The sequence below is a fragment of the Lissotriton helveticus genome, chromosome 5_1 (assembly GCF_964261635.1).
Source record: "Lissotriton helveticus chromosome 5_1, aLisHel1.1, whole genome shotgun sequence".
Taxonomy (NCBI): Eukaryota; Metazoa; Chordata; class Amphibia; order Caudata; family Salamandridae; genus Lissotriton; species Lissotriton helveticus.
In genome coordinates, this window is record NC_136065.1 from 2050004088 (window position 1) to 2050030935 (window position 26848).

The 26848-nt window shown below is 43.3% G+C and overlaps 1 protein-coding gene across 1 annotated transcript in view; it reads right to left on the reverse strand.

Annotated features, from left to right (window-relative positions):
- LOC144756262 (complement factor B-like) overlaps positions 1-26848 on the reverse strand; it is a 285284-nt gene that overhangs the window by 186857 nt on the left and 71579 nt on the right. The window contains exons 4-6 of the mRNA XM_078645907.1: positions 20260-20433; positions 11556-11654; positions 10206-10339 (exon numbers count right to left, since the gene is read on the reverse strand). Of these exons, the coding sequence (XP_078502033.1) occupies positions 10206-10339; positions 11556-11654; positions 20260-20433 (407 nt within the window). The remainder of the gene's footprint in view (positions 1-10205; positions 10340-11555; positions 11655-20259; positions 20434-26848) is intronic.

The following is a 26848-nucleotide window of genomic DNA, read 5'->3' on the forward strand; positions in this document are numbered from 1 at the left end:
TTTTAAATGTATGTTTGAAAACTATCACTTTAAATAAATGTACTGCTATAATCTGGTGTACTAAGGTGAATCGGTTTAACCTGCTTGTTAATGAAATAGTCTCTTCAAAATTCAAGAAGTGTATCATATTCTTACACTTTTGTTGCAAAATGTCTTTAGAAATGAAGGGGATCCAGAAGTTAGGTGGTGGATGTAGGAAAGTGACCCTTTTGACGTGGTCACCCCCACTTTTTGCCTGTTATTCCATGCAATTTTGACTGGAAGTGCACCGGGTTCCTGCCAACCAGGTCCCCAATGCCAGATTTCTTTTCTAAAACTGTACTATTGTTCCACCAATTGGCAATACCTTTAACACTCCCTGTAAGTCCCTAGTAAATAGTACCCCTGGTACCTGGGATGTTAAAGAGAGTCCCTCAGGGCTGCAGCATGTATTGTGTCGCCCTAAGGGACCCCCACCTAACTCATGTAGACTGCCATTGGAGGCTGTGTGTCTTGGTGCAGACAAAAGTGAAAACACGACATGGCACACAGCCCTGTGTGTCATGCCTACATACAGTGCATGCAGTATATGTAAGTCACCTCTACAGCAGGCCTTACAGCCCTAGGGCATGGTGCACTATACAACATGTGAGGACATATCTTCATGAGCAGATATGCCCCTGCGTTGGCCAGTTCGATTACTGCCAATACAAGTGCCCAGAAAAGCCATTTTAAAATACATGCTCTGGACACTGGTGAAAACCAGTTCCGCATCTACATGGTGGCTTCATTAAAACCAGAGGTGTTTGGTATCTGTTGTATTAATAAACCAACATTGATTCCAGTGATCGATTTAATAATACATGCACCAAGAGGGCATTTTAGATGAGCCCCCTGAAAACCTACCAACTACAAGTGTTCTTGCTGACCGGTCTTGACCAGCTTTTGTCCCCTAGAGGTGTGTGTGAATGCTCTCAGGCGGTCAGGAACAAAGCCTGGTCCCAAATAGGGTGTTTTACACCCCCTTCCAGCAGGATGGACTGTCAATTTGCATTACAAGGCAGGGTGCTTCAAAGAGCCCGCAGTCTTTGGTATGCGAATCTGGCTTCAGATGCCACGCCTCGCCGACCAGGGCCTATTTGGTGCCTGGATAGGCGGGAGAATTAGTAGTCAGAGAAGCGTGTTTGCCGTGAGGCTAGTTCCACCCCTAAGGTGGGCTACCTGATGTGGACACAAATTCGAACATAGTCGGCCATCTTTGTGATGACATAATTTGGATCTCTGGTACAGAGTTATGCCTACTTCCCACAAGAAGTGGACATAGAGGGGCCTTAGTGACCCCAGGAGTATATAACCCATTGGATACTACCATACACTCCCCTAAGACCCGTAAATCTAATATTCAGGGGAGCCCCTGGCATCAGGAAATCAGATCCTGGCGACCTGAAAGAAGAAGACAGACTCTGAAGAGTTGCAAGAAGCAAGAAGACCAGAAACTGACCTGGCGCCAATCATGCGGCCTGTCTGCTGTCCTCAACAATTGCACCAAAGACATCTCTTCCAGCATCTGCCAGTGCCACCAAAAGACTGGGAGAACTATACAGTGCGGATCACAAATTGAGTTTTTATTAGGCACTTTTAATACCTAATGGAACTGTCTATCTGTGGGGTTTCAGTTTTTATGAGCTTTGCAAATGGAAAGGCTGACTTTCCACTGCCATGATCCAAATCTGAAAACCGTAGATTATACACAAATCTGAACTGTACAGAAGGAGGGAGGAGCCTTCTAAACTAACTTACTAAAAACCACAACCCATGACCTGCAGGTTACAGAGAGGTCTCTGCAGTGCGCACATAAACCAACCAAGCTATCGTACTAGGAGTTGAACCTGGGCCCTGTAAGTGACATTAATATCTCTGTAGATAGAAGAGAACCGGCCAAAGGAGGTCACCAGGGAGCGTGACTGGGGTGTACTTGAAGGATATGCTCCAATCCTGATGTCTTGGGTTTGTTTGTTTTTCGCAAGCAAATAAAATCGGATTCTAATTTGCAGGTGAACAAAAAAATGCAGAGGTTGCTTGTTCCTCTAATATAGCGGTTTTCTCTGGCTTCACCTGGCTGCTGTAGAAAGGTCAGAGTTTTGTCTAGTGGCAGTTTGACTCATCTAAGGTAGTGCAGAGTAGACGCAGAGGGTTAATATGCCTGCTGCAAAGAACGTGTACTATACAGAACAATATTTTATTTGCAATGCTCATTGGGTTACTGCTTTTGTCCTAGAGATTTGCTACTGTGCAGTTCATAAGCTACAATCATGATCTAGCACAGTAAACTATGACCTGCCATCAAAGCGCTAGATGCAAACAGCGTGGTACAGATTAGAAAGTTCGTTTTTTTCCCCGTCTTTGACTATCCTAATTTTATTAAAACGTGTTTGTTTAGGTAGAATTTAGAAATACATTGTTGTTAGTAAAGCTAACTCAAACCACTGTGTTACATTGCAGAAGTTGCATTAGTGGCATTATCCATTTTAGCCAATTTATTCCAAAAGTGCTATTATGCTTTCATTTTTTTCAAACTTTTCTCAGAGGCGGGGAAAGCCTCCTCCCAAAACCATCCTTGAGGAGGTCTCCCTTGCTGAAATTCAGATCGGGTATTACTTCTGGCTTTCATCAGTACCAGTCGAGGATGTCGGTTCAGCCCATAAAGGAAGTGGGTGGAGCCAGTGGAGGAAGTGGGTGGCAGCCAGGAGAAATGAGTGTGGCCTCCCAAAAAAAAGGAGAGCACCTGCACTTAATATTTTACAAATTAAGCACTGCTAGTGAAGGAAGGCTGGAAGAGACCTCTCAAAGAGCCTTAACAAAACATAGTGGACTATGTACTTGGCCTACATTCAAGGATGGCTGAATACATGGAAAAAGCCTCAGAAAACCTGGATGTCCGCCAAGAACTCCAGAAGCTCCAGTATGACCGAACGACTGCACTGGTGGTGTACCAACCAAGGCAGAAGGTGTGGGTTTTGGAGCCTGTGGCTCCTGGGGCCCTCCAGGACAAATGGAGTGGACCCTACCCAATCCTTCAGAGAAAAGGGGGAGGTCACCTATCTGGCGGACCTTGGCACTCCTAGGAACCCCAAGAAAGTCATCCATGTAAATCATCTTAAACCCTACCATGACAAGGTGGATGTGGCCATGCTGATGGTCACGGATGAGGATCAGGAAGAAGAGGGTGAACCTCTCCCTGACATTCTCTATCACAACCCTAAGGATTGGTTGGTAGAAGGAGTTGTCTTTTCAGACATCTTCTCTGCCCAACAGCGGGCTGACTACAGGCAAATCCTGCACCAGTATGCTGAGCTCTTCTCCTTGAGCCCTGGTCAGACAAGATGGTGTACACATAGCATGGACACTGGTGACAGCCTTCCTGTCAAAAAATAAAATATACAGGCATTCTGACCAAGTCAAAGAGTGCATCAACACTGAAGTCATCAGGATGCTGGAATTGGGATTCATTGAACCGTCTGAGAGCCACTGGGCCAGCCTAGTAGTCTTAGTCCCATAACCTCATTCCAAGGAGGGTGGAAAACAAACTAGGGTTGAGGTTTTGTGTGGACTATAGGGACCTCATGCAGTGACCAAGACAGATGCACACCCAATTCGTAGGGCAAATAAAGTGATTGACAGGTTAGGGGTAGCAACGTTTCTCCGTACTTTTGATTTGACATCAGGGCACTAGCAGATTGGTCTGGTCACAGGAGCATATGAGAAATCAACAATTCACAACCCCAGATGGACATTATCAGTTCACTGTGATGCCCTTTGGACTAAAGAATGCCCCTGGCACCTTCCAAAGTTTGGTGAACAAAGTCCTTGCTGGGCTGGAGACCTTCATTGCATCATATCTTGATGATACTGCTGCCTATAGCTCCACTGGACAGGATCACCTGATCCACCTTGGAAAGGCTCTTGAGGCTCTGCAGAGGGCAGGCCTCACTATCAAGGCCAGCAACTGCCAGATAGAGCAGAGCTATATTGAATACTTGGGCCACGTTTAAGGTGGAGGCCATGTGTACTGGGTAGCTCCAACCACCCAGACACAATACAAAGCATTCCTTGGCTTGACTGGGTACCACAGGAGGTTTGTGAAGGGGTATGGTACTATTGTGGCACACCTCAGATAATTCACCTCCAAAAAATGCCAAAGAAGGTGAACTGGACAGTGAGCTGTCAAAAGGCGTCTGACACTCTGAAGGAAGTAATGTGCTCAGCACCCATTCTGAAAGCTCCAGATTATTCTTGGCAGGTCATAGTGCAAACAGATGCTTCTGAAAATGGGATAGGAGCGGTCCTATCCCAAACCAATGATAATGGCCAGGACCATCCTGTTGCTTACATTAGCAGGAGGTTACTACTCAGAGAGCAGTGTTAAAGTGCCATTGAGAGGGAGGCATTTGCTGTGGTTTAGTTCCTGAAGAATTTGAGACCCTACTTGTTTGGTTCTCATTTTCTTGTTCAAACTGACGACCGGCCGCTCAGATGGCTAATGTAATTGACAGCTGAAAACCCCAAACTGTTGAGGTGGTCCATCTTCCTACAGGGTATGGACTTTACAGTACAGTGCAGACCTGGGACTGACCATACCAATGCAGATGGCCTTTCCAGGTTTTTCCGCTTACAGATGATGAAGACTCTCTTGGGAAAGGTTAGTCTCATTCTCTTTGATTTGGGGCAGATTGTCTATGAAAGTGCCCCTTTTTGACAGTGTCACCCCCACTTTTTGCATGGTATTTGATGCAATTTTGACTGGACATGCACTGGCTTCCTGCCAACCAGGTCCCCATTGCCAGATCTCTTTCTTATAGCTCGACAATTGTTCCCCCAAATTGGCAACACCTTTAACACTTCCTGTAAGTCCCTGGTAAATGGTACCCCTGGTACCTATGACAAGGAGGTTAAAGAGGGCCCCTAGGGGATAAAGCATATATTGTGCCACGCCAAGGGACCCCTCACCTAACTCATGCAGACTGCCATTGCAGGCTGTGTGTCTTGGTGCAGACAAAAGTTAAAACACGACATGGCACACAGCCCTTTGTGCCATGCCTACAGACATTGCATCCAGTATATGTAAGTCACCCCTACAGCAGGCCTTACAGCCCCAAGGCAGGGTGCACTATACTATATGTGTGGACATATCTGCATGAGCAGATATGCCCGTATGTTGGCCAGTTTGATTACTGCCAGTACAAGTGATCAGGGAAGCCACTTAAAAATACATGTGCAGGACACTGGCGAAAACGAGTTCCCCAGCTACATGATGGCATCACTGAAACCAAAGGTGTTTGGTATCAAACATCTTGTGTTAATGAACCCACACTGCTTACAGTGACGGATTTAATAATACATGCACTCAATGCAGTCGAGGTGCCCCCTGATAACCTACCAACTACTTTTTCGCTGAATGACCAGTTCTAACCAGCCTGCCACCACAGACAAGTTTGTGATCCCCAGGGGTGAGGGCGAAAGCTCTCAGGAGGTCAGGAACAAAGCCTGCTCCGGCAGAAGGTGTTTTACACTCCCATTCAGCAGGATGATCTGTAAATGTGTATTTCAAGGCAGGGAGATTCAATGAGCTCACCACCTTTGGTATGGAGTTCTGACTTCCTTCAGAGGGATGCCATCCCCCTGACTAGGTCCCATTTGGCACCTGGACAGGAAAATTAGTAGTCTGAGAGGCGTGTTCGCCCTCACGCTAGTTCCACCTCTAAGGTGGGCTACCTGATGTGGGCACACAATTTCAGTCTGCCTTCTTTGTGGTGGCAGAATTAGGAACTCTGGGCCAGGGTTATTCCCACTTCACACAAGAAATGGTCATATTGGGGTAAGTAGTCCATTGGCTACTACCTCAACTCTCATAAAACCCATAAATCTAATATTTATGGGAGCCCCTAGCACAAGGAAATCAGATCCTGCCAACCTAAAAGAAGAAGACGGATGCTGAAGTATTGCAAGAAGCAATAACAGAAGACCAGCAACTTACTTGGCGCCAATCCTGCCAGCATTCCTGCTGTCCTTGACAATTGTGCCAAAGACAACTCTTCCTGCAGCTGCTGGTGCCTCCAAAAGCCTGGGAGGACTTCCAGCCTTCTACTAAAGACCCAGAAACTCCAGTGGAACAGTGGACCTGCTCCCCTGAATTCTGCAGGCACCGCAGAGTAGCTGTGAGGACTGTGGACCACCGAAAAACCTGCCAATGGAAAGCACCACTGCACCCGTGCCCCTAGCCCAAGTTAATTCGAGCCAACAGTGCCAGAGTGGACCCCAGACTTGGAGCCCACCTTGGGTTTCCCAGCTGTGGACTTCCTGATGCTGCAGCCTCTTTGTGCAGGCCCCCTGTAACGCAAGTGTCTCTGGTGACAGAAACCCGACGCCTCCAAACACCTCTGCACCCGCCCGCCCCAGCCCAAAGAGAAGAAGACCAAAGGTGTCCCCGAGCATTGTGAAACCTGAGCCCCTAAGTTGGTTCAGCTGGACTGGCCACACAGTCCAAGCCTGCAGCCTCTTTGTGACCGGACGGATCCCCATTGAATTCAACGGGGCACCAAATGCTGTATTGCACCTCTGCACCCGGCTGCCCCAGGTGACTTGTTGGTGCTAGCTTGGACCTTCCCCCTTACTCACCCTAAGTCCGGGAGTCCAGTCTCATAAGTTGCTGTAAAGAACTTATATGCAGTATTTGTTTTTCGTCCATAGGATAACATTGCTGCCTCTGAAAATTGCACAGTTGACTCTTGAAAACTTTAAATATTTCTATTTTGAAACATACTTACCTGATCGTATTGATTGTGGTGCCTAAATATATATAAATTTACATGTTATTATTATAAATGGGTGTGGAACTCCTTATTCAGTCATGTGCACCTTTTATTGACTGTGTGTATTGCAGATGTCTAACACTGCTCTCTGATAAGCCTGATGTTTCTTGACCAAACTCCCCCTAAAAGAGCTTCTTGAGATTGCTAGAGCAAGTCCATGTCCACTTATAAGGGATACCTGGACTCTTTGCACTGTATACCTCTTTGTGGTATACAATATAAAGAGCCAGCTTTCCACAGTGAAGGACACGCCGGTTACTTCCTTTAGTTTACTTCAATGAACCTTTAAGTAAATGCTTGCCTGTTTATTTCACATTTTATCAATTATAATGTGAGTGCTGAGTCAAGTAAACAAGAACCCAGTTGTGCTGTTGGCCAGGGGACTGCACTTAAAGGTCAGGGGGGACGCAAGTGGCCCACGAGCCATACTTTGAGTATCACTGACCTAGAACATTGCTCGTTCTGATCCATTATTGAAAGGAAGAGACAATGAAAACAAGCATTTACAATGCAATAGGTCTTGCATTTACTAGAGTTTGAGCTATTAGCATTGTAGATTACAATGCCTTTTATTAATTTGTTGGTTTAAAAAAAATAAACTAAAAGGCATTGTCATTTACAATGCCAATAGCATAAACTCTCGCAAGAGTGAGACCTATTGGCTATGGCAATGCTTGTTTATAAATTGTTGGTACCATGTTTGCTTGCGGGAGACCAGTAAGTAGCTACTGAGCTTGTTATTCATTGAGAGAGAGTTAGAGAGAGGTGTGTAGAGTGAGAGAGAGAGGTATGTATAGATAGAGAGAGTTAGAGCGATGTGTGTAGTGCGAGTGAGAGAGGTGTGTAGAGAGAGATAGAGAGAGAGAGGTGTGTAGAGAGAGAGAGAGGTATGTAGAGAGACAGAGAGGTGTCTAGAGATCGAGCATGCACTGTTTTGGATTTGTGCTCAAATAAAAAGGTACATTACTTATGGACATGATTGCGCCATGTTTTTGGTATGAGCCAAAATGTGCACACAACAGTAAATGCTACATAATTGTGTGCTTATTTAAAGCTGTGTTAGGGGGAGGAGGGCTAACATGGTGGTCAGGCTGAGGGTTGAGCACATTCAGCGGTATTTGTAGTAGGAGGCTATTAGTTTTTTTTATAAAATAAGCCTAGGCATTCAGTTGCTTTATCCTTACCTACATATTTTATGTAATAAAAACTGGCACAGAGGCTTATTTATTTAATGCCTAAGGAACATGCAAGGATTTTAAGTGCTCTAATGGTGCCATCAAGTGGCTAACATGGGGGCCAGGCTGAGGGGTGAGCACATTGAGCGGTAGTTTAAGTATGAGGCTGAGGGTGTAACTGAACCCTGTTTACACAAACGATGTAAAGGCGTTTAGTAAATAACAGCTATAATTGTTCGGAAGACACTACATTAACGCAGGATGTTTTGTATAAGCAAAAAACTTGCTTAAAACAGTACACGCAACATAATTCTGTGCTTAGTTAAAGCCACATCATGGGGAGAAAGCCTAACATAGCCGCTAATAAAGATAACATAGCAACCAGGCTGATGAATGAGCACACTTACCGTTTTTTTTTTTCGTAGAAGGCTAAGGGTGTCACAGAGCCCTGTTTACACAACATATGTCGAGGTGTTTTTTAAATAACTATAATGTTTCATAAGACCCTACATTAACATATAATGGTCCTGCATAACACGAGTTCCCATATTGTACTTCTGTCCTTTATTTTAAATCTCATTATACGGATGATAAATGTGTACGCTAACAATACTGCCTAAGATAGAATCCTTTAAAAATTCCAGGGTTTTGTTCAATCCAAAACATTAGAATTTAGCGTAAAATAATTAACTTTAGAGGAGTAACTTTAATTAAAGCCGATGTCTGTGTGTGGCTTTTGCTCTCTTGTCCCTTGGAGTTTGTTTCCTTTAAACACGTGAATTCCCCTAAACATTCATTAAACAGGATGGCTCGGTCTAGATTGCCCCAGTGGCGCCGGCTGTATGTTTCCAGCAGAGAGGAAGGAGCTAAAGAAGCAGGATGCACGCTGTTTCTAAAAATGAGGGGTTACTGAGGATGGCTCTGTCGGCCCTCTTTGTGGAAGGCAGGGAGAGCGCAGCGTGCTCTGTGTGGAGGGCAGGGAGAGCGAGGGGGGGGATGTATTTTGTTTAAGCACAATAATCGGTAAAAAAAAAGTAAACGCTACACAATTATGTGGTTATTAAAAGGCGGGTCAAAGGGAGGAGAGTGAAAACGCCGGCCAGGCAGAGGGGGAAGAAAAGTAACTGTTATTTTTTGTTACAGCTTGAGGGTGTCACAAAACCCTCTTTACACAAACTATGTCGAGATGTTTCAGAAATCATCACTGCTTTAATGTAGAACTTCTGCCTGTGAATAAAAGTCAGCCTTTGATCAACATTAAACATAGTTTGCAAAAAACTTAAACAGCTACAACTTATTGCCCGCGGTAGTGAAATTAAATGCCGGTACAGAAGGAGGAGAGTAAAGACAGCGGCGTCTGCAAATTAAATGCAGAGGATCCAAAGTAAACGTGGACAGTGGGCGGGTGGAAGCGTGCTTTGTGTGGAAGGCAGGGGGAGCGAGGGGGGAGCGCAGGAAGAAGCCAAATGGCAGTTGTGGGTCACGCGTGCTCTGTGTGGAAGGCAGAGGGAGCGAGGGGGGATGTATTTTGTTTAAGCACAATAATCGGTAAAACAAGCTCTCGGCATTTGTGTGGCACGGGAGCGGCTTCCTTTGAAGTCTGATGGGGGGAGTGGCTTCCTTTGAAGTCTGATGCCGAGTCTCAGACGAATGGTGTGGGATGTGGCTGGGCAATGGTGTGGGTGTGCGATGTGCACGCGCCTGTCTCACATGAACTGTATGCGATCCGCAGCTAGGTGGCCTTTTCGGACCGCTTACTATAATCTCGCCTATTTAATCCCTGCAGGATAGAATAGGCGAGACCTAAAAACTGGGTAATTATTGAAGGATAAAAGGTGGTGGAAGAATACATCTTAATGTCTGTTAATTGTTTTCGGCACAGAATTAGAAATTGGGTGGTACATAGTAGTAAGAGTGTTCACAACTTTGAATAATGACTTACATTTGTTGTTAGCCCTGGGCATAAAGACCCCTGCACCATAAGATTTTGCCAGTCGATATCACCCAAAAAGACTTTTAGAGGACATTCTGAATGCAAGATACGTTTTGGTACAACAACCCCATTTTAAAAGTTCCTAATGCAGATTTTTCAGTATTAGTTTGTCAGCTAGCACCGGTGTTGGGCTACTCATTGTACCAGCGTGCCTGGTTTGTGCTCTCCCGCTTTCCAGTCCTATCTTACCTTTTCTATGAGGCTGACGATACAGTCTTTAGCTTTATCAAAGTCTTCTTTTCCAACACTTTCCGATGCATCCAGGACGATGTAAATGTTCATGTCCCCATCTTTCTCTATATGAATTTTTCGTGTACCAGTCGCTGTTGATAGAAGAAGAAATAAGCTCTGATGAAGATAAAACATTTGGCAGAAGTGCTATCAGCTGCTGCTGTATGCAGCCCAACTCCTGCGGATCCCCACTACGGTGGTACGTGGAACATGTTGATTTGTTAATTAGAGGATCCATGTGCCATGCTTACACTAATGTACACTGTACATGCTGTGCAAACATAGAAGTACTCTTTGCAAAAAATGTGAAGTCCTTCCTAGTGTGGCTACAGTGCTACTACACCAAAACTAAAAAACAACGGTAAACCAAATATAAAAACTTAAATAGTGCTCTAGCCTAATCCACCTTATGTCATTATACTTTCTCCCCCCAGGCTTCTGACTTATTTCAAAATCAATACACATCCTCATTCACCAAGCCACAGCTTGTCATTTAACTTAAAGCTCATCTTGTCCCCTTAACCCACATTTGTTACCTTCCAAATGACCCACTTTCCATCTTTTTTTACTTCTTACTTCATTCCCAACCATCCACTCAAGAAGCAGCCTAAACAATATTTAAAAACACTAAGACCTCAAATACGGGTTTGGCGGTCCGATGGACCGACAAACCCTCGCTGGGGCTACAGCTGCACTGACGGTCAGACTGCCGTATTACGAGTATGGTGGTTGGACCACCATAGGACCGCCGCGAGGATGCGGGAACCCTCGGCGCCAGGAAGCCGCTTGGCCGCAGTGCGCTTAACCAAGTTCTTTTTTTCATTTCATTTTTCATTTCATTTCATTTTGGTGGTGATGCAGCGATCTGGGGCAGCGATATTCTGGCAGTGCCGCTGCGGCACCAACAAACATATTCTGAGTTCCCAGACCTCCACACTTTTAATGGCGTTGAGGCCACCATGAAAAGTGTGTCAGTCAGGAAACTAAGCGGCCCCCTACACGGCCCCCTGTTGCCCCTGTGTATGGGGGTGCATGCAGGGGAGCAGATGTTGTGCTCCCCTGTCTGTATGCACCCCTGTTCCTGCACGGCATGAACTGCACCAGTCCATGCCGTACAGGAACTTGTTTTGGCGATGCCATGCTAACGCTCACATATGTCCTGACGTGGGACTGCCAAAGCACTGCCCGAGAAAATCCTAATCTGGTGCACTGTCGAGTTTGGCGGTGTAGAGCAGGGCGCTGGCGTGGCAGCCCGTTCCAATGCCGCCAAACTCGTAATCAGGCCCTTAGTAGTTGTTGTGGACCTACCTTCATCCACTTTGTCCGGATCAGCGATTTCTACAGCAGCAGATAGGGAGGAAATGAAGGACTCGCCAACTTCTTCTGCTGTGTCAAATGTGAAGAACTCTGTTGAAGAAGAGCCAGCATCTCATTAGACATGTATTCATGCACTAGTATTTACACAATAGTAACATAGATGCAGAGCAAAGGAATGAAGTGCAGTATGGGGGATTTGGGAGACAATGCACAACTGTGTAAATTAAAGCTCATCTACTTGTGGCCTGTATTTCCATTGGGGCCATTACCAGGAATTAAAAGCCCTAGGGGTAATAAAAAAATAGCAGTAAAACTATGGCTAAGATGTTCTTCATCTGGATATTTTGCCTGCTCAAGAAGGTAAAATATCCGGGGAGAAAAGGCCCACCAATGACGACTGGTATTCTAGAATCTGTGCGAGCAATCTGATTGTCGCATGTTATTTCCCATTTCTCTGGGGCAATCTTGTAATAGTCTGGTATTTAGGAAACACAAAAGTACTGATACCCGCTTAATGTAGCCTAATGTATTTGTGTAAAGTAATGTGTACTACATACATGTCAAACCCTATTTACGACTCCATTGTACAGGGTGAGGAAAAACGCATGGTTAGTCTTGTACCCTGGTATAATTATGTAAGATGGCACAAATCCTTTTGCCCTTGCCAGCTCTCCATTACCTCTTCCTCACTTGTGCTCCCATTTCTGTCTTGCTTAGTTTTTCTTTTTCATTTATCACTGTTGCATTTATCCTGTTGTCCTTATTGTGCCTGACTCGTTTTCATTCTGCACTTCCCTCTAAACTCCTTACTAGGAAAAAATCCTATATGAACATCACAACAATTGGTTCAGCACTCGGTGAAGTGTGATCAAAGAAAAGAAAGTCCACAATAATAGGCACATAAGGAAGATTCCAGAGTTCCAAGTGTCTTCTTTTAATTCCAATTAGTTCTTTATTCAATATTCATTCAAACACAGAAGGACCATAGCCAGTGCGTTTCATCTAGAAAAGAGACTTCTTCAGGGCTATAGAAAAAACATATATACAGACTTTAATTAAAACACAATTTCTCAATGGAGAAAATCCATCTAAAATGACGCATGCCTAAGATTTCAAATATTAACAGTTTGTAATGCTTACAATGTGGTATCCTCTTTCAGAAACATGTACAACAAATTATATGTGACACAACCTTATTTCTCTTAATAACTTGATAGAGAACATTTACATATAACGAGTGAGATCAAATGCTACAGTGCAGTACATTGCACAATTATAACAGTGCCTCCCTATATGTACAATATCAGTAAAAGGAAAAACAGATTTTCCTTATTGTAAACAATAAACCTTTCAGATAATAAATAATAACAGCGTACCTCAGAGTTCACAAAATGTTTTCACAGTCGTTTTATATTGCATCAGTCCATAGTTCATGCGAAAAATTTCATGTATTATTTATTTCCTAAAATCATAAACTTTATGTCACAATAGGTCCAATATTAATCATATTCAGAGCAGAAATGGAGAATGATCAGTTTCCAATTCTATTACATTTGAGCTATACCGGAAATCATGCATTCCATAATGTGCAAAACATTCTATTTACAGCAACTAAACGACTTGCTATAGACTATTCCATTTTTAAATTTGTAAAGAAACAAACATGATGAGGGCCTTGGTCTCTTTTCTAATACCATCGAATTTCTCACAGCCACAAACAATACTATTAAAAATCGTCCAAAATAATCTTTAGCAACCTCTCCACCGTTTATTCATAATGCTCATGTATTCTAGGGGCCAGTACAGAATTATTCATATCCCATTTCCATCCCATTTCCGCAACTTTTACATTGGCAGCGCCAACTATTTAATTATGCATGTGTTCGTAGTGACAAAGCTAAATACCATTTGCATAAATCTTGGTGATAGAACCATTATTTTCGTATCTTTCTTTCTGCTAACGCATGAAACCCCCTGTATTATTGAGATACTGTCACACCTCGGGTGCTCTGTTTGAGTGACATTCTCGTTCTCGGCTTATTTAAGGCAAAGGGTTTGATAACGCAGGGGCATATTATCAAGAACAGGTGAGAAAATTATCGCCGCTTTATCGGCAGGAAACTGACGCTAAAGAGGCGATAATGGGCTTGATATTATGCCCTTGTGAATTCCCATAGCAGCCCACGTTAACACCAGGACCTGGGCTGCTATGGGAATTCACAAGGGCCTATTATCAAGCCCATTATCGCTGCTTTAGTGGCAGTTTCCTGCTGATAAAGCGGCGATAATTTTATCGCCTGGCCTTGATAATATGGCCCGCAATCCCTTGTATATGCGACATTTCACCCACTATTCTATAACTATTTGGCACAGGCTTTAAAGAAAACGTGATGTATCGAGTCGCTCTACGGGCATGGCAATTTAACATGTAACTTAAAATCAACTCAGAATTAGTTTGCTCCCACTATTCTTAAACTATTTAACACTAATTATAGAGAGAGCGTGAAGTATCCAATCGCTCTACAAATGCGACAATTCGACTTATAACCCAAACACGGCACATAATTAATTTGCAAGTAAAGACATTATGTTAGAGCCTTTCTTACTTTCAAATCACATTAATCATAATTTCCCAACTGTGATATGTGTTTTTTATTTAAAAATACGGAATACCGCGGGCGCTCTATATTCATGACGCCCCGTTGCGCACACTAATAGCATAATGGTTTGTATAACAGTTCATTATATGAGTAAGAGTTCTCTCGCTGGTGTTTAATTATTATACAAAGCTGTGCATAGAGCGTAATGCGTTCACGACATTTAACTTGAATTTTGTGAACATTACTTTAAAAGTCTAACCAGTTAGCTTTTAGACCACGTACACCCTAAGATTCGCAAACATGTAACTGGCCAGCACTCTTTGTGCGCTTTGTCTATGTTTAGTATAGAGGGTGTCTGACCTTGATGTTCACATGTATAAAAAGCCTGCCATAACTCACTAGGGGGCATATTAAAAAGTCGGTGATATAAAATTATAGCCGCTTTTGTGGCCGGTTTCGGCCGAAAAGCGGCGATAATTTTATCGCCTTATCAGCAAAGACACGCTATTGCATGTTTTGCTGATTTTTCTCCCGTTTCCAGTACGACTAACTTTGCATCGCTAATGACATGCAAAGTAGGCGTGTCTGTGAAAACAACATGGGTAAATATCGCCAAGGCAGCTTCGCAATATTTACAAAGCGGGCGAACGATTATTTTAATCGCGCTAAGTATGCCTTAACGCAGGAATTTACCGTCAGTTAAATTTCTGACTAAGGCATACCTAACATGAGAGGGGATTCATGTAATAAGACCACAGGGTCGCATTATCAAGCATATCGCTGTTTGACATGGAACATCGCTGAAAAACCAGGGATGTTCCATGGAAAAGGGCGCTATCGCTGGAATATTCATCGCCATGGCCCTAAACGTTGTTAATACAACGCTAGCCTGGCGAAATATTCCAGCGATAGAAAATAATGCGGTATACAAGGTCAGCGATAATTATCGCTGCCTGTTGCAAATATGTCCCTCATGGGCATATTACCAAGGCAGGCGATATGAAATTATCGCCGCTTTTGCGCCGTTTTCGGCAGAACAGCGGTGATAATTTAATTGCCCTATTAGCAAGCTGTCGCTAACATCAGTTAGCGACAGCTTTTAGGTGATAGCGAGCGGTTTGGGACCCGCATGCAAAGTGGGCGTACCCAACCTGTTAGCGACTGAAAGCAGACACTAACATCGCTATCGCCTATTATCAACGCAGGCGTAGCGATGAACAAATTAGCGCTAAGCGCGTATATTACCAAAACCTAACGCCTGCTCAGACCCCTTCTTAGCCATTATATCCAATGGGAGGTGGATATTCTGGCTAAGTCCCCATTGGCGATAATGCCTGAATGTCGCTGGATTTCCAGCGATATTCACGCAATGAGCCGCTTTCGCTGGATATTTTATCGCATTTTAGATAAACGTTGCTAATAGCACGTTATCGCTACAATAAAATCCAGCGATGCGCGGCGATAAAAAAAATATCGCTGTGCTCATAAATCATAAAATATCGCTAGTTGTTGATAATATGCCCCTGAGTTTCTTGATTTTTAAATCGATGTACGGATGCGCTGCCGACCACCACTCCGTATTCATGGTGAGTTGTACAGGGATACAATTGTAGCACAAACTAAAAGGCTACCTTAATCTCTCATGAAATATGGCACCGAAGATGAAAATTACATAATAGCGAATCTAAGGGTGTACTTGATCTAAAAACTAACCGGTTAGAATTTTAAAGTAATATTTATGCTATTAGTGTGAGCAACGGGGGCGTCATGAACATAGAGCGCCCGAGGTGTCCAGTAAATAAAAAACACATATCACAGTTGGGAAATTATGATTAATGTGATTTTAAAGTAAGAAAGACTCTAACATATTGTCTTTACTTGCAAATGAATTCTGTGCCATGTTTGGGTTATAAATCGAATTGTCGCGTATGTAGAGCGATTGGATACTTCACGCTCTCTCTATTATTAGTGTTAAATAGTTTAAGAATAGTGGGAGCAAACTAAATCTGTGTTGATTTTAAGTTACATGTTAAATTGCCATGCCCGTAGAGCGACTCGATACATCGCGTTTTCTTTACAGACTGTGCCAAATAGTTATAGAATATTGGGTGAAATGTCTCATATACAAGGGATTGCGTTATCAAACCCTTTGCATTAAAAAAGCTGAGAACGAGAATGTCACTCAAACAGAGCGCCCGAGGTGTGACAGTTTCTCAATAATACACGTATTAGTGTCGGTCATACCGGGGGTTTCGTGCGTTAGCAGCAAGAAAGATACGAAAATAATGCTCCTATCCCCAAGATTTATGCAAATGGTTTTTAGCAATGTCACTACGAACGCATGCAAACTTAAATAGTTTGCGCTGTCAATATAAAAGTTGCGGAAAGGGGATGGAAAAGGAATAGATATGTATAATTCGGTACTGGCCCCTAGAATACATGAGCATTATGAATAAACGGTGGAGAGGTTGTTAAAGATTATTTTGAACGATTTTTAATAGTATTGTTTGTGGCTGTGAGAAATTTGATGGTATTAGAAAAGAGTCCAAGGCCCTGACCATGTTCGTTTTTTCTACAAATTTAAAAATGGACTAGTCTATAGCAAGTATTTTGGTTGCTGTAAAGAGAATGTTTTGCACCGTATAGAATGCATGATCTCCGATGTATCTCAAATGTAATAAAATTGGAAATTGTCATTATTCTCCATTTCTGCTCTGAATACGATTAATATTGGGCCTATGGTAACGTGAAGTTTATGATTTTAAGAAACAAATAATACATGAATTTCTTCGCTTGAATTATGGACTGATGCAATATAAAACAACTGTGAAAACATTTTGTGAACTCTATGAGGTACGCTGTTATACTTTATTATCTTAAAGGTTTATTGTTTATAATAAGGAAAATCTGCTTTTCCTTTAACTGATATTGTACATATAGGGCACTGTTATAATTGTGCAATGTACTGCACTGTAGCATTTGATCTCACTCGTTATATGTAAATGTTCCCCATCAAGTTATTAAGAGAAATAAGGTTGTGTCACATATAATTTGTTGTACATGTTTCTGAAAGAGGATGCCACATTGTAAGCATCCCAAACGGTTAATATTTGAAATCTTAGGCATGCGTCTTTTTAATTTGAGTTTCTCCATGGAGAAATTGTGTTTTTAATTAAAGTCTGCATATATGTTTTTTCTATAGCCCTGAAGAAGTCTCTTTTCGAGACGAAAAGCGTTGGCTATGGTCCTTCTGAGTTAAATTAATATTGAATAAAGAACTAATTGGCATTAAAAGAAGACACTTGGAACTCCAGAATCTTCCTTATGTGCTTATTATTGTGAACTTTTCTTTGAAAACACTGTACCGAGTGCTGAATCAATTGTTGTGAAAGGCCAACACAGCCAACATCCTCAAAAGGATGAACAACATCGGCCTCACCCAACTAGTCACCGACCCCACACACAACGCTAGACACACGATCAACCCCATTTTCACAGCCAGCTGCAGTGTCAAGTACAGCCATGTCACCAAACTCACCTGGACGGACCACTCCATTGTCCACTTCACTATCACCACATCCCCAAAGCTGCCCAGCACCTCACACAGCAGCGGAACAAAGTATTCAAAAGTCAATGCCTCAACGCCATCAAAACCTCTCTCCCGAACACCACAACAAACCTTGAACAGACTGTCAAGAACTTCATTGCCTGGATCATTGACTGCACCAACAGAGTCGTCCCCAACAAACCCTCTAAAATCAAGAGAACCACCAAACATGCCAGCTGGTACACTCCGGTACTGAGAACTACAAAAGCCAAATGCAAGCAACTAGAAAGGAAATGATGCACCAGCAAGGAACCCAAAGGCCGTACCACATCAAGACATCGTTCAACCACTACCACCAACTCATAAGAGACAAATAAAATGCTCTAACTGACCATATCAAAGCCAGCTCCAACCTCAGCAAAGAACTCTTCAGAATAGTCAAGGACACCCGAAAACATCATCACCCCTTCCCAAGAAATATGCGACACCCTGGCGGACCTCTTCCACAACAAGATCTTCAACATCTACAAATACTATTCTACCCGCCGCCTCTGACATCCTCAGCCTCCTAGCCCCCACGGATGCAAATTCCGATCACCTGGAACCAGTTCACCACTCAAAGCACCACCACCAACATGCATTCCGTCCACTCAGGTGCACCCACGGACCTCTGTCCACACCACATGTTCAACCTCGGAAACAGGACTATCAGCAACAAACTCACTGCCATCTTCAACACATCCATCACCTCGGCCATCTTCCCTGAAGATTAGAAACACACTGAAGTCAAAACCCTCCTCAAGAAACCATCAGCCGACCCCCAACGAGCTCAAAAACTACCAGCCCATTTTGCTGCTCCTCTTTCCTGGAAAAGTTTTCACCATCAACCCCAATCTGGTTTTAGGGCAACATACAGTACCGAGACCACACTGGTGGAAATGGCTGAGGTGATCAGGGAGTGCCTGGACGCAGGAGGCAGAGCGGCCTTGATTCTACTTGACCTCTCTGCCACCTTCGATACGGTGCCCCATCAATTACTTCTCGCCGCCTCTCAAACATTGGCATCGCTGGCCCCACCGGGGATTGGATGAAATCCTTTCTGAAAGAGCGCACCCAGCAGGTCTGGATGCCTCCTTTTTCATTGACTGCCAAGAAAATGTCTACCGGAGTCCCTCAGGGTTCTACGCTGAGCCGTTTGCTCTTTAATATCTACCTGACTCCTCTGATTTTTCTGGCTGAGTAACTGGGAGCAAAAATAATTGCCTATGCTGATGACACCCAGCTCCTATTTACCTGGAAGGACTCCAACCTGTCGACAGAAATTGCCCAGAACTGTCTCTCGTCTGTGTTTAACTGGTTGGCCCATGCCCAACTGAGATGCAACGAGGACAAGTCAGAGGTCCTTCTGTATGGTCAGTTTCCGCTTGCCTTCAGAGAAACTTTGTGGCCTCCAGACTTCCCTCGACCTAACTCAGAGGGTGCCCCCGCAAAGAACTTGTGAGTCTGGTTTGGCGAAGACCTGGGGTTCTCGGTGCAAATTAAGAAACTCACAAGAGTTTGCTTTGGCACTCTTAAGTCATTAAGAAGGTTCTTCCCCCTGCTTCCGAGGCCGGCCAAGGAAATGGTCGCCGTGCTCTCATTCTCTCCCCCATAGGTTATGCCAATGCTCTGTGTATTGGTATTCCTGGATATTTGCAAAAGAAACTACAGACCATACAGAATGCTGCGGCTAGACTTCTGTTTTACGTCTCTGGGAGATCTAGCGTAAGACAGCATTTACGAGAACTGCATTGGCTTCCTGTGGTCCAGCGAGTGCAATTTGAAGCCCTCGCCCTGGCGCATAGAGCCCAGCACGGTCTTGGACCAATGTACATCAGGAAGTTCTTTGCTTTCTATTTCCCCAACAGATCGTTGCGCTCTGCCACCCAACGACAGATGGCGATCCCACGATTCCGCAGAAGGTGGCTGGGGGCCAGTCCCTTTCTGTAAATGCAGCTATGGCATGGAACTCCCTGCCCCTGGAATTACGGAACACTCAGAACCTCAGACTTTTTAAAAAGCAACTTAAAACCTTCTTCAAGCAGCCGTCTTAAATTATTCGCTCCACCAGGTCACAGTTATTTTGCACGCCAAGACACTCTTGAGTATTTGTGCACAGTATAAATTCACCATAACAATAACAATAACAAAATGCTGCATCTGGTTGTGCCCTAACTACCTTTATAGCTGCAGTCACAGCAGTAGATGTTGTCATGCTGAGCTCCTTGCACGTTCATCCACTGCCTTCCAAAGCAGACAAACATTACTGTGACTCAGAGTGAGTCGAAGGCTGCCACATCTAACACTGTTCTTTGACTGGCCACTAACTGCTACGGAGGTGTCGGAAAAATCCCTCAGCTTGACTCCTAATCGGGCCCTTGCATGTTCCAGTCTCTTGCAGGTAATAGTCAAAACATTGGAATTTAGATAAATGGAAAAGGCTGTATAAGGAAAAAAGCAAATAATATGGGCCCTTCAAAGTGCAGTGTACAAGAGACAATGCCCTTACGTCGGCATATTGGCTCAGACCCACTCCACACGCCGCCCTCTAGACACTCCCTCTCTTTGGAGCCGAACATCGAGAGCTCTTTCCGACACTCATAGGACACTTTGTCTTCGATCCTGTATTGGGTCCCGTACTTGATGGATCCAATCGGTTGGCCTGGGTTGGGGCAGTCACCAGCTGTGCAGATAAGACACAAGGAATGTCACAAATGTGTACAATAGTCATATCAGATATATCGATCACTCAATTCAAACACCCCCTCCTAGTGCAGTAGAACTCATGCGCAACCTGAAAAGTACAGAGAAGATACTTTTTACAAGATTCCTTATCACCAGTTCCTCATTTGAATGATTTCTTTAGAACAATATTTTAACAGTAGTAAAACACAAATAATTAAAATTCAAAATGACAGCAGAACTCCTTTCAATTGTCTAATAGTATCAGGCCACGAGACCCCACACCAGCTATAGCCTTTTCAAGCTATAGTAATGAAATTGGAGTGGTGAACAGTGACAGAGTTATCCTGTAGCCTGAAGCCACAGTGTCTCTAATAGTTACACTTTTAATTTCCCAAACAGTACTAATAACCATCTCTATCCCCGAGATTGAGCCATAGCTTATAAGGCCTGATATAGAGATTCTAACAGTTCCAGCCGTGGGAGTCCTGGCCGGGCGGTGACGTGCACTGTATCACCAAATTTGATGCAGTGCGCGCAACGAAATTCGTTTTATTTATTTATATGTTTACTTACCTGTTAAACTCCGTAATACATAAATTACTACATCCCACCCTGCCCCTCCCCACGTCACCGCCCGGCCGGTACTCCCACTACCGTCCGTGGCTGAACAGTTCTAGACTTCAGATAAAGTTTGTCCAGAATTCGGAAAGCATAGTGTTCTGATAATAGCAATGCAAATGGTCCATAATTCACAAAGGACGGCCTGTGAAGTAGGGGTTGGCCGAGCAGTGCTGTGCACTATCCCTCCTTCAAGGTGGTCAAGACTTTCAGTAGGAAACATTTATCTGCATACCTTTGAAGAGTGTATAGTTTTGAGCAGGGAAGTTGCTCTAATGCTAAACATCACCAAATGTTATTTATCCTGAAATCCTAGTACTGTGTTACGATTATACTCTTAGAATCAATAAACAGTAGACCATCTCCACACATATGCAGCTCATCGGAACATCATTTTAAAGAAATGCTTTACTATGAAAATATGCCATTGAGACGCAACATTTTATACTCTCTTTTATTGGCTTTATAAAGTAAATCAAATTGGCCTGACTGACATACAACATATTGGGTGGAAAACACCATTGAACTATACCGATTTAAAAAATAAAAAATAAAGGGAAATGGAGCCTCTATTAGACCAATCGGATGTATGACGTTACAACGCATGCTTTTACTATGCATGCTGTTACAACGCAAGTATTACAACGCAAACCTTTACAATGCATAGCGCTTTGGGGAGCTGAATAGTGGATAGTTTAATTTACTATTCCAACTCCAGTCCCCGTGGACACTAGGGAAGGTGTTGGATAGTAAATTAAATCTATTCCCTATCCTAGAGCGCCCCCCAGCGCAATGCGTTGTAATGGTTTTCGTTGTAAAACCTGCGTTGTAAAAGCACTGTATTGTAAAAGTTTCGTTGTAAAGGATGTTTCCCGACCAATCAGACTCAGAACATTAATGCAACTTCAGAATCAACCGGCCTTCCTATCCTGCAGTACAGGGTCAGGGGGGTCTTGGGTTGTCAAGAAAATATAGTGAAAGAATTGCTATCTTCCTGCCGTATTCACAAAAGTCCTTTTAAACAGGGAGGCAGGTGGTTTGTTTATGGATTTAAAGAGAACCCCTATTCCAGAAACTAGGATTACAGGTAAATAACCTTTCCTGCTCTTTTATGAGATTCTCTGGGATATACATAAACAAAAGAACAGAGTAGAAACCTAAATCTAATTCAACCTCGGTGGAGGGTTCCAAAGACAATGAAGAAGAGGATACAACTATTGCAGAAAAAAATAAATTGTGCATGAGGCCTGACCTACCAGAGCATCTGTTCTAGAAGTCCACACATAAAGGCTTAGGGAAAGTATTCACTGATGTCTAGATTGCTACTCTACAAAAATCTGAAATAGGCACATTCCACATGAGAGCAGCAGTACCTGCTTTGATCGAGCAGAATGAGCCTCAGGCTTACTTGGAAGATCTTTGTTCAACTTTTGGTAGCAAACAACTAGACAAGAAACAATCTCTCCAGCTAGAGTTGACTTTCTAGAAGGCAAATCCACGTGGATTGTGCCATCATTTATGAATAATTGTTTGGGATGTCAAATATGGTTTTGTCCAAATAATATTCCACAGCTCCTATAACATCTGAAGTATGGAAAGCACTTACGGCAAGAAAGGAATGACCCAGATAGAATCACACCTGTGAGATCATCGAAAGTCTGAAATTACTTTGGTAAGAAAAGAAGGTTGGGTTCATAGGGAAAGTTTTTTGAATGGAAAACCAGTTGGAGTTCCTCCGAAAACAGAGATGGAAGCGCACTCACCCCTCTGACCAATGTTATTGCAACAAGAAGAGCTACTTCCATGTGTTGCAGGTCTACCACGTGCATGGGTTTTAAAAGGGGGGCAGTAAGTTGTTAACGACAGCATTAAGCGCAGACCATTTCGAAAATCCATTATCACTGGCATGGTGTGAAATGATGTCTGCTATGGCAGCCACATGCACTTTTTTAGAAGAGAACTGAAGTCCATCTTTTTGCAATAAAGAAGGGTAATACCATTGCTTCTTGTTAAGTTCTCGGGTCCGCCTAATTCTGTAGGCAAGAAATTACTGAATACTTCATTTTAGTCTGAAGTTGTGATGTCTTGTTTCAAGTTAGTGAACAGAGACCAAAATCTGAGATAAGTCCAGTTTTGCCCTGATGCCCAGAAAGGGCTGTTGTGAGATGCAGCACAGTGCCCATGGTCTACACTAAGTCACCTCCACATGTATGCGGTAAAGCCTCAACTGTCATCATGTGCTGCCCATTGTATGCCTTCTTCTTTCTCATAGGCTGTCAGGGCTGGTTCCCAGGACTGTCTCTAGTCAAACAAACGCATGATCAGGCTCCTGCACGCTCTCAGTTGGCAAAGCTCCACCACTGAAAACATGAACGCTTGTTCATCACCAGTCTTCTGCTGCTTCTGAGGTGGCATCCTATCGAAAGAATGTTGGCTTCTTGCACTGGGCCCATCACAGCCTTGCTTCGTGCTTCACTGCAGAATCATTCCATGACTTCTTAATAATACATTTAGCCCTTCACCAGCTTGCCCAAGCGTTCCAGAAACCAACTTATCCTGCATGAATTCTCACCATCCCTACCTACCATAGTCACTGCTCTGCAGGAATCAGAGATATCGCTCCTTGCCAACTCCAATCAGGCCTTTTCATGTTACTGTGCCTTGTATGTTATAGGCAGACCTTGGAGTTTACATAACTAGAAGAGGCTGGATGAGGAAAAACACAACAACATGAGCTCCTGGTGTTCAGGAACTTCTTCAAGTCAACACATGGGCTCTGACTACCTCCACACGCTGCCTTCTAAACACTGCCTCTCTATGGAGCTAGACATCGAGAGCTCTTGGGTCTCGTACTTGATGGATCCAATTGGCTGGCCAGGATTGGGGCGGTCACCAGCTGGGCAGATAAGACAAGAGCAATGTCAAAAGTGTGTTTGATATTCATACTAGATTTATCAATCGCTCAATTCAAATCAATACCCATTCTAACCCACCCTCTTACTGCTACAGAGTACATGGACAACCTGAAAACAACAGGAGAGTAACTTCTTACAACGTTTCTCATCATCAGTTCCGGTGTGCACCCTTAATATCTAAGTCAGAATATTAATGGTACTAAATATTGAAGCCAGAATATCGTGAGTATAATTATATCGAGGTTATGTATCGATTTTTCTTTTTATACAATAACATAGACGTATTAAATATTGAGAACTTAATCTTGTTGTATAGTACCATTTTAAGTGTTTGTACAACAGATTCATTCTTATGTTTATTTAAATGTTATGTTAAATGTGTTTCTATATTTTTAAGTATTTGTTGTAATTTAGGTATTTATATATATATTTATGCAAAACATTCTTCCCTCCAACTAGAGAAAATCCGGACTCGAATCTTGGGGTTCACTTCCTTTATTCACCAACAGCACCTGCATAAAAAACTGGGACGCGTTTCGGCTGTAGACACAGCGCTTGTCAACCATAAAATGCACTGATTTTTCCTTTTCTTTTAAACCCTTTCCACAGGTGTAGCCACTTGCATAAACATGAAAGAATCACTTTTGTAGTCTTTTCTCTTTCGTGTGTGTAGTTCCCAATATTCACGTCTCGGCAATCACTTGTAGAAAAGTAATGTTAAAACAGAATTTTGGTTTTTGCATGTTTCTAGCGATGACGGCCCACGGGGAAGTGAAGGTCGCTGACCAGTCATCCCCTGGGGCTATTCGTGCGATGGCCGGAAGGACAAGGTGTGGGAGAGTTTAGATGATTGGGGAAGGGGCGGGAGTTAGGAATGCATATAAGGTGTCAGGAGAGGATGATCCGGCCTCTTCCTGACACTATAGCACCACTGGGGGGAATTAGAAGAAAAGTTTGTCCACCCAACCACCCTACAGGTTAGGTGGAGGGCTTGGGATTGGATCGGTCTTAGCGTGCCAGAATAGGGCAGGTTGCAGTGTAGCGAAGTTACGGTACTTTGGAGGGGTGGGGAGTCACATACAGGCGGATCCACCCCTGGGGGGGGGAACGGTACACAGATGACTGATACCAGGGTGCAGGAGGCAATTAGCAATGAAGGAAAGTCAACAGAGGATGCTTGGATTGCAAGTAAAGGTGAGAATGGGGAGAGGAAGGAGGTCACTGAGTGAATGGGGAAGAGTCAAACAGGTGAGATGGTTTTGAGAAGGCTGAACGGAGAATGTGTCGGTATGGGATGGGAAAAGTATTTTCTTGCAGTTATGTACTGTTAATAAAGTCCAAATAATTGCAACCTTGTCCTAATTAAATGGCCTTTTACGCTTCAAGTAATGTAGTGGAGTGTAGTTATTGCGCAATGTACGTCTTTTATAACATGGAGAGCATTCACATCAGATCTTTGTAACCTCGTGTGCGCTTTAATTAACTTCCTGATATCTTTAAAAGTGTCACAGATCATATTTCACTTGTCTATTTCCGAGTGTTTGGCAGCCTTTCACGATGCAGTTTCAAGTGAGTCAGTAAGTACAGAAATTTCATTTCCTTAACTGCCTGCTGCTAGCCACACTTTAAATTCAATTGACATGATATAATTGTAACTTCTTTGATTCCACAATCCAAAATGTCACATAGCAGCGCTCACCTTAGTTTCACTATTCAGACTGCTAGAACTTATTCTATTGCATCCAGGTTCAAGTCCCTGGTTTTTACAGTGGGCTGCACTAGGTGCAAGTTGCATAATTATATTGGATGTTAATTCCAGTTGCAAAGAAAGAACTTGTGTGTTGGTGTCACTCATTTTGCTGGGTAAAATAACATAATCAAAAATTGTTGTTCTTATTTCCACTGAGGCTGCTATATAGTCAATTAGGCTTCCAGTGCTTCGCCCCGTAATAAGACGTGTCGATCTGTACTCTCACCCGACAAGTTAACTGTAAGCATTAGATTGTATTTTAGCAAGAGAGTGTTTAAAGCAGTGCCACACAGGCTGTGTTTAAAGTGCGAAGGATCCAGGGAGTCCGTCTCCCACAATCCACATATGTTATTGCTAATGAAACACATAACCTTAGGTTAAAATCGCCCCTACCACCCCCCTCATCCCCACAGTATATTAAAATCCCCTGGAATAGTTCCTGTGACTTTGTCAAGAGCAGATCCCAAAAAGTCTATGATTCTGCAATCTCTTGTGTCGAAGTTGTTGTGATAAAAATTGTTCAGGATCACTGTGGGCAAAGGTCCCAGTGTAATGCATATAATCTGGAAGAACGGAGAATCAGTAACCATGTCCATTATTTTGCACTTGCTTTTAAGGTTAGTAAGCCCCCTCTGTTGTGGCCAGATGTGACAAGGTTATTTCGATGCAGTACCGATCAGCCTGGGAGACATATTATTCTACATCTGTTGAATTACTTTTACATTTAAATGGAAACATATACGCATTTCCAATATGGCATGAGAAGACGGCCCAAAAGATTTAAAATGTAGTGGTCCAGCTCGTGGGAGAGAAAGCAGAGTAACGGTAGAAGGACTGTATATTAATCACTATGGTGTAGGGGGGCGGGTTGCCTTGTTGAAGGTGATAGCCGAAACGCATTGGCATCTTGCACTGAGTTTGATTAAATAAAACTACTACCAGCATCTTGCTGTGCTCACTTTGTTTGTTGGGAATTATTTGTTCGTTGCTCTGGTGCGGCTGCCATGGTGGTGGAAGACTAACGGATATGGTGATTGATTGTGACTATATTTAACTTATTTATACGCATAGATCTTTTTTTATTATTTAAATGTTCTTTAAATGTTATGTGTAATACATGTGTATGTATT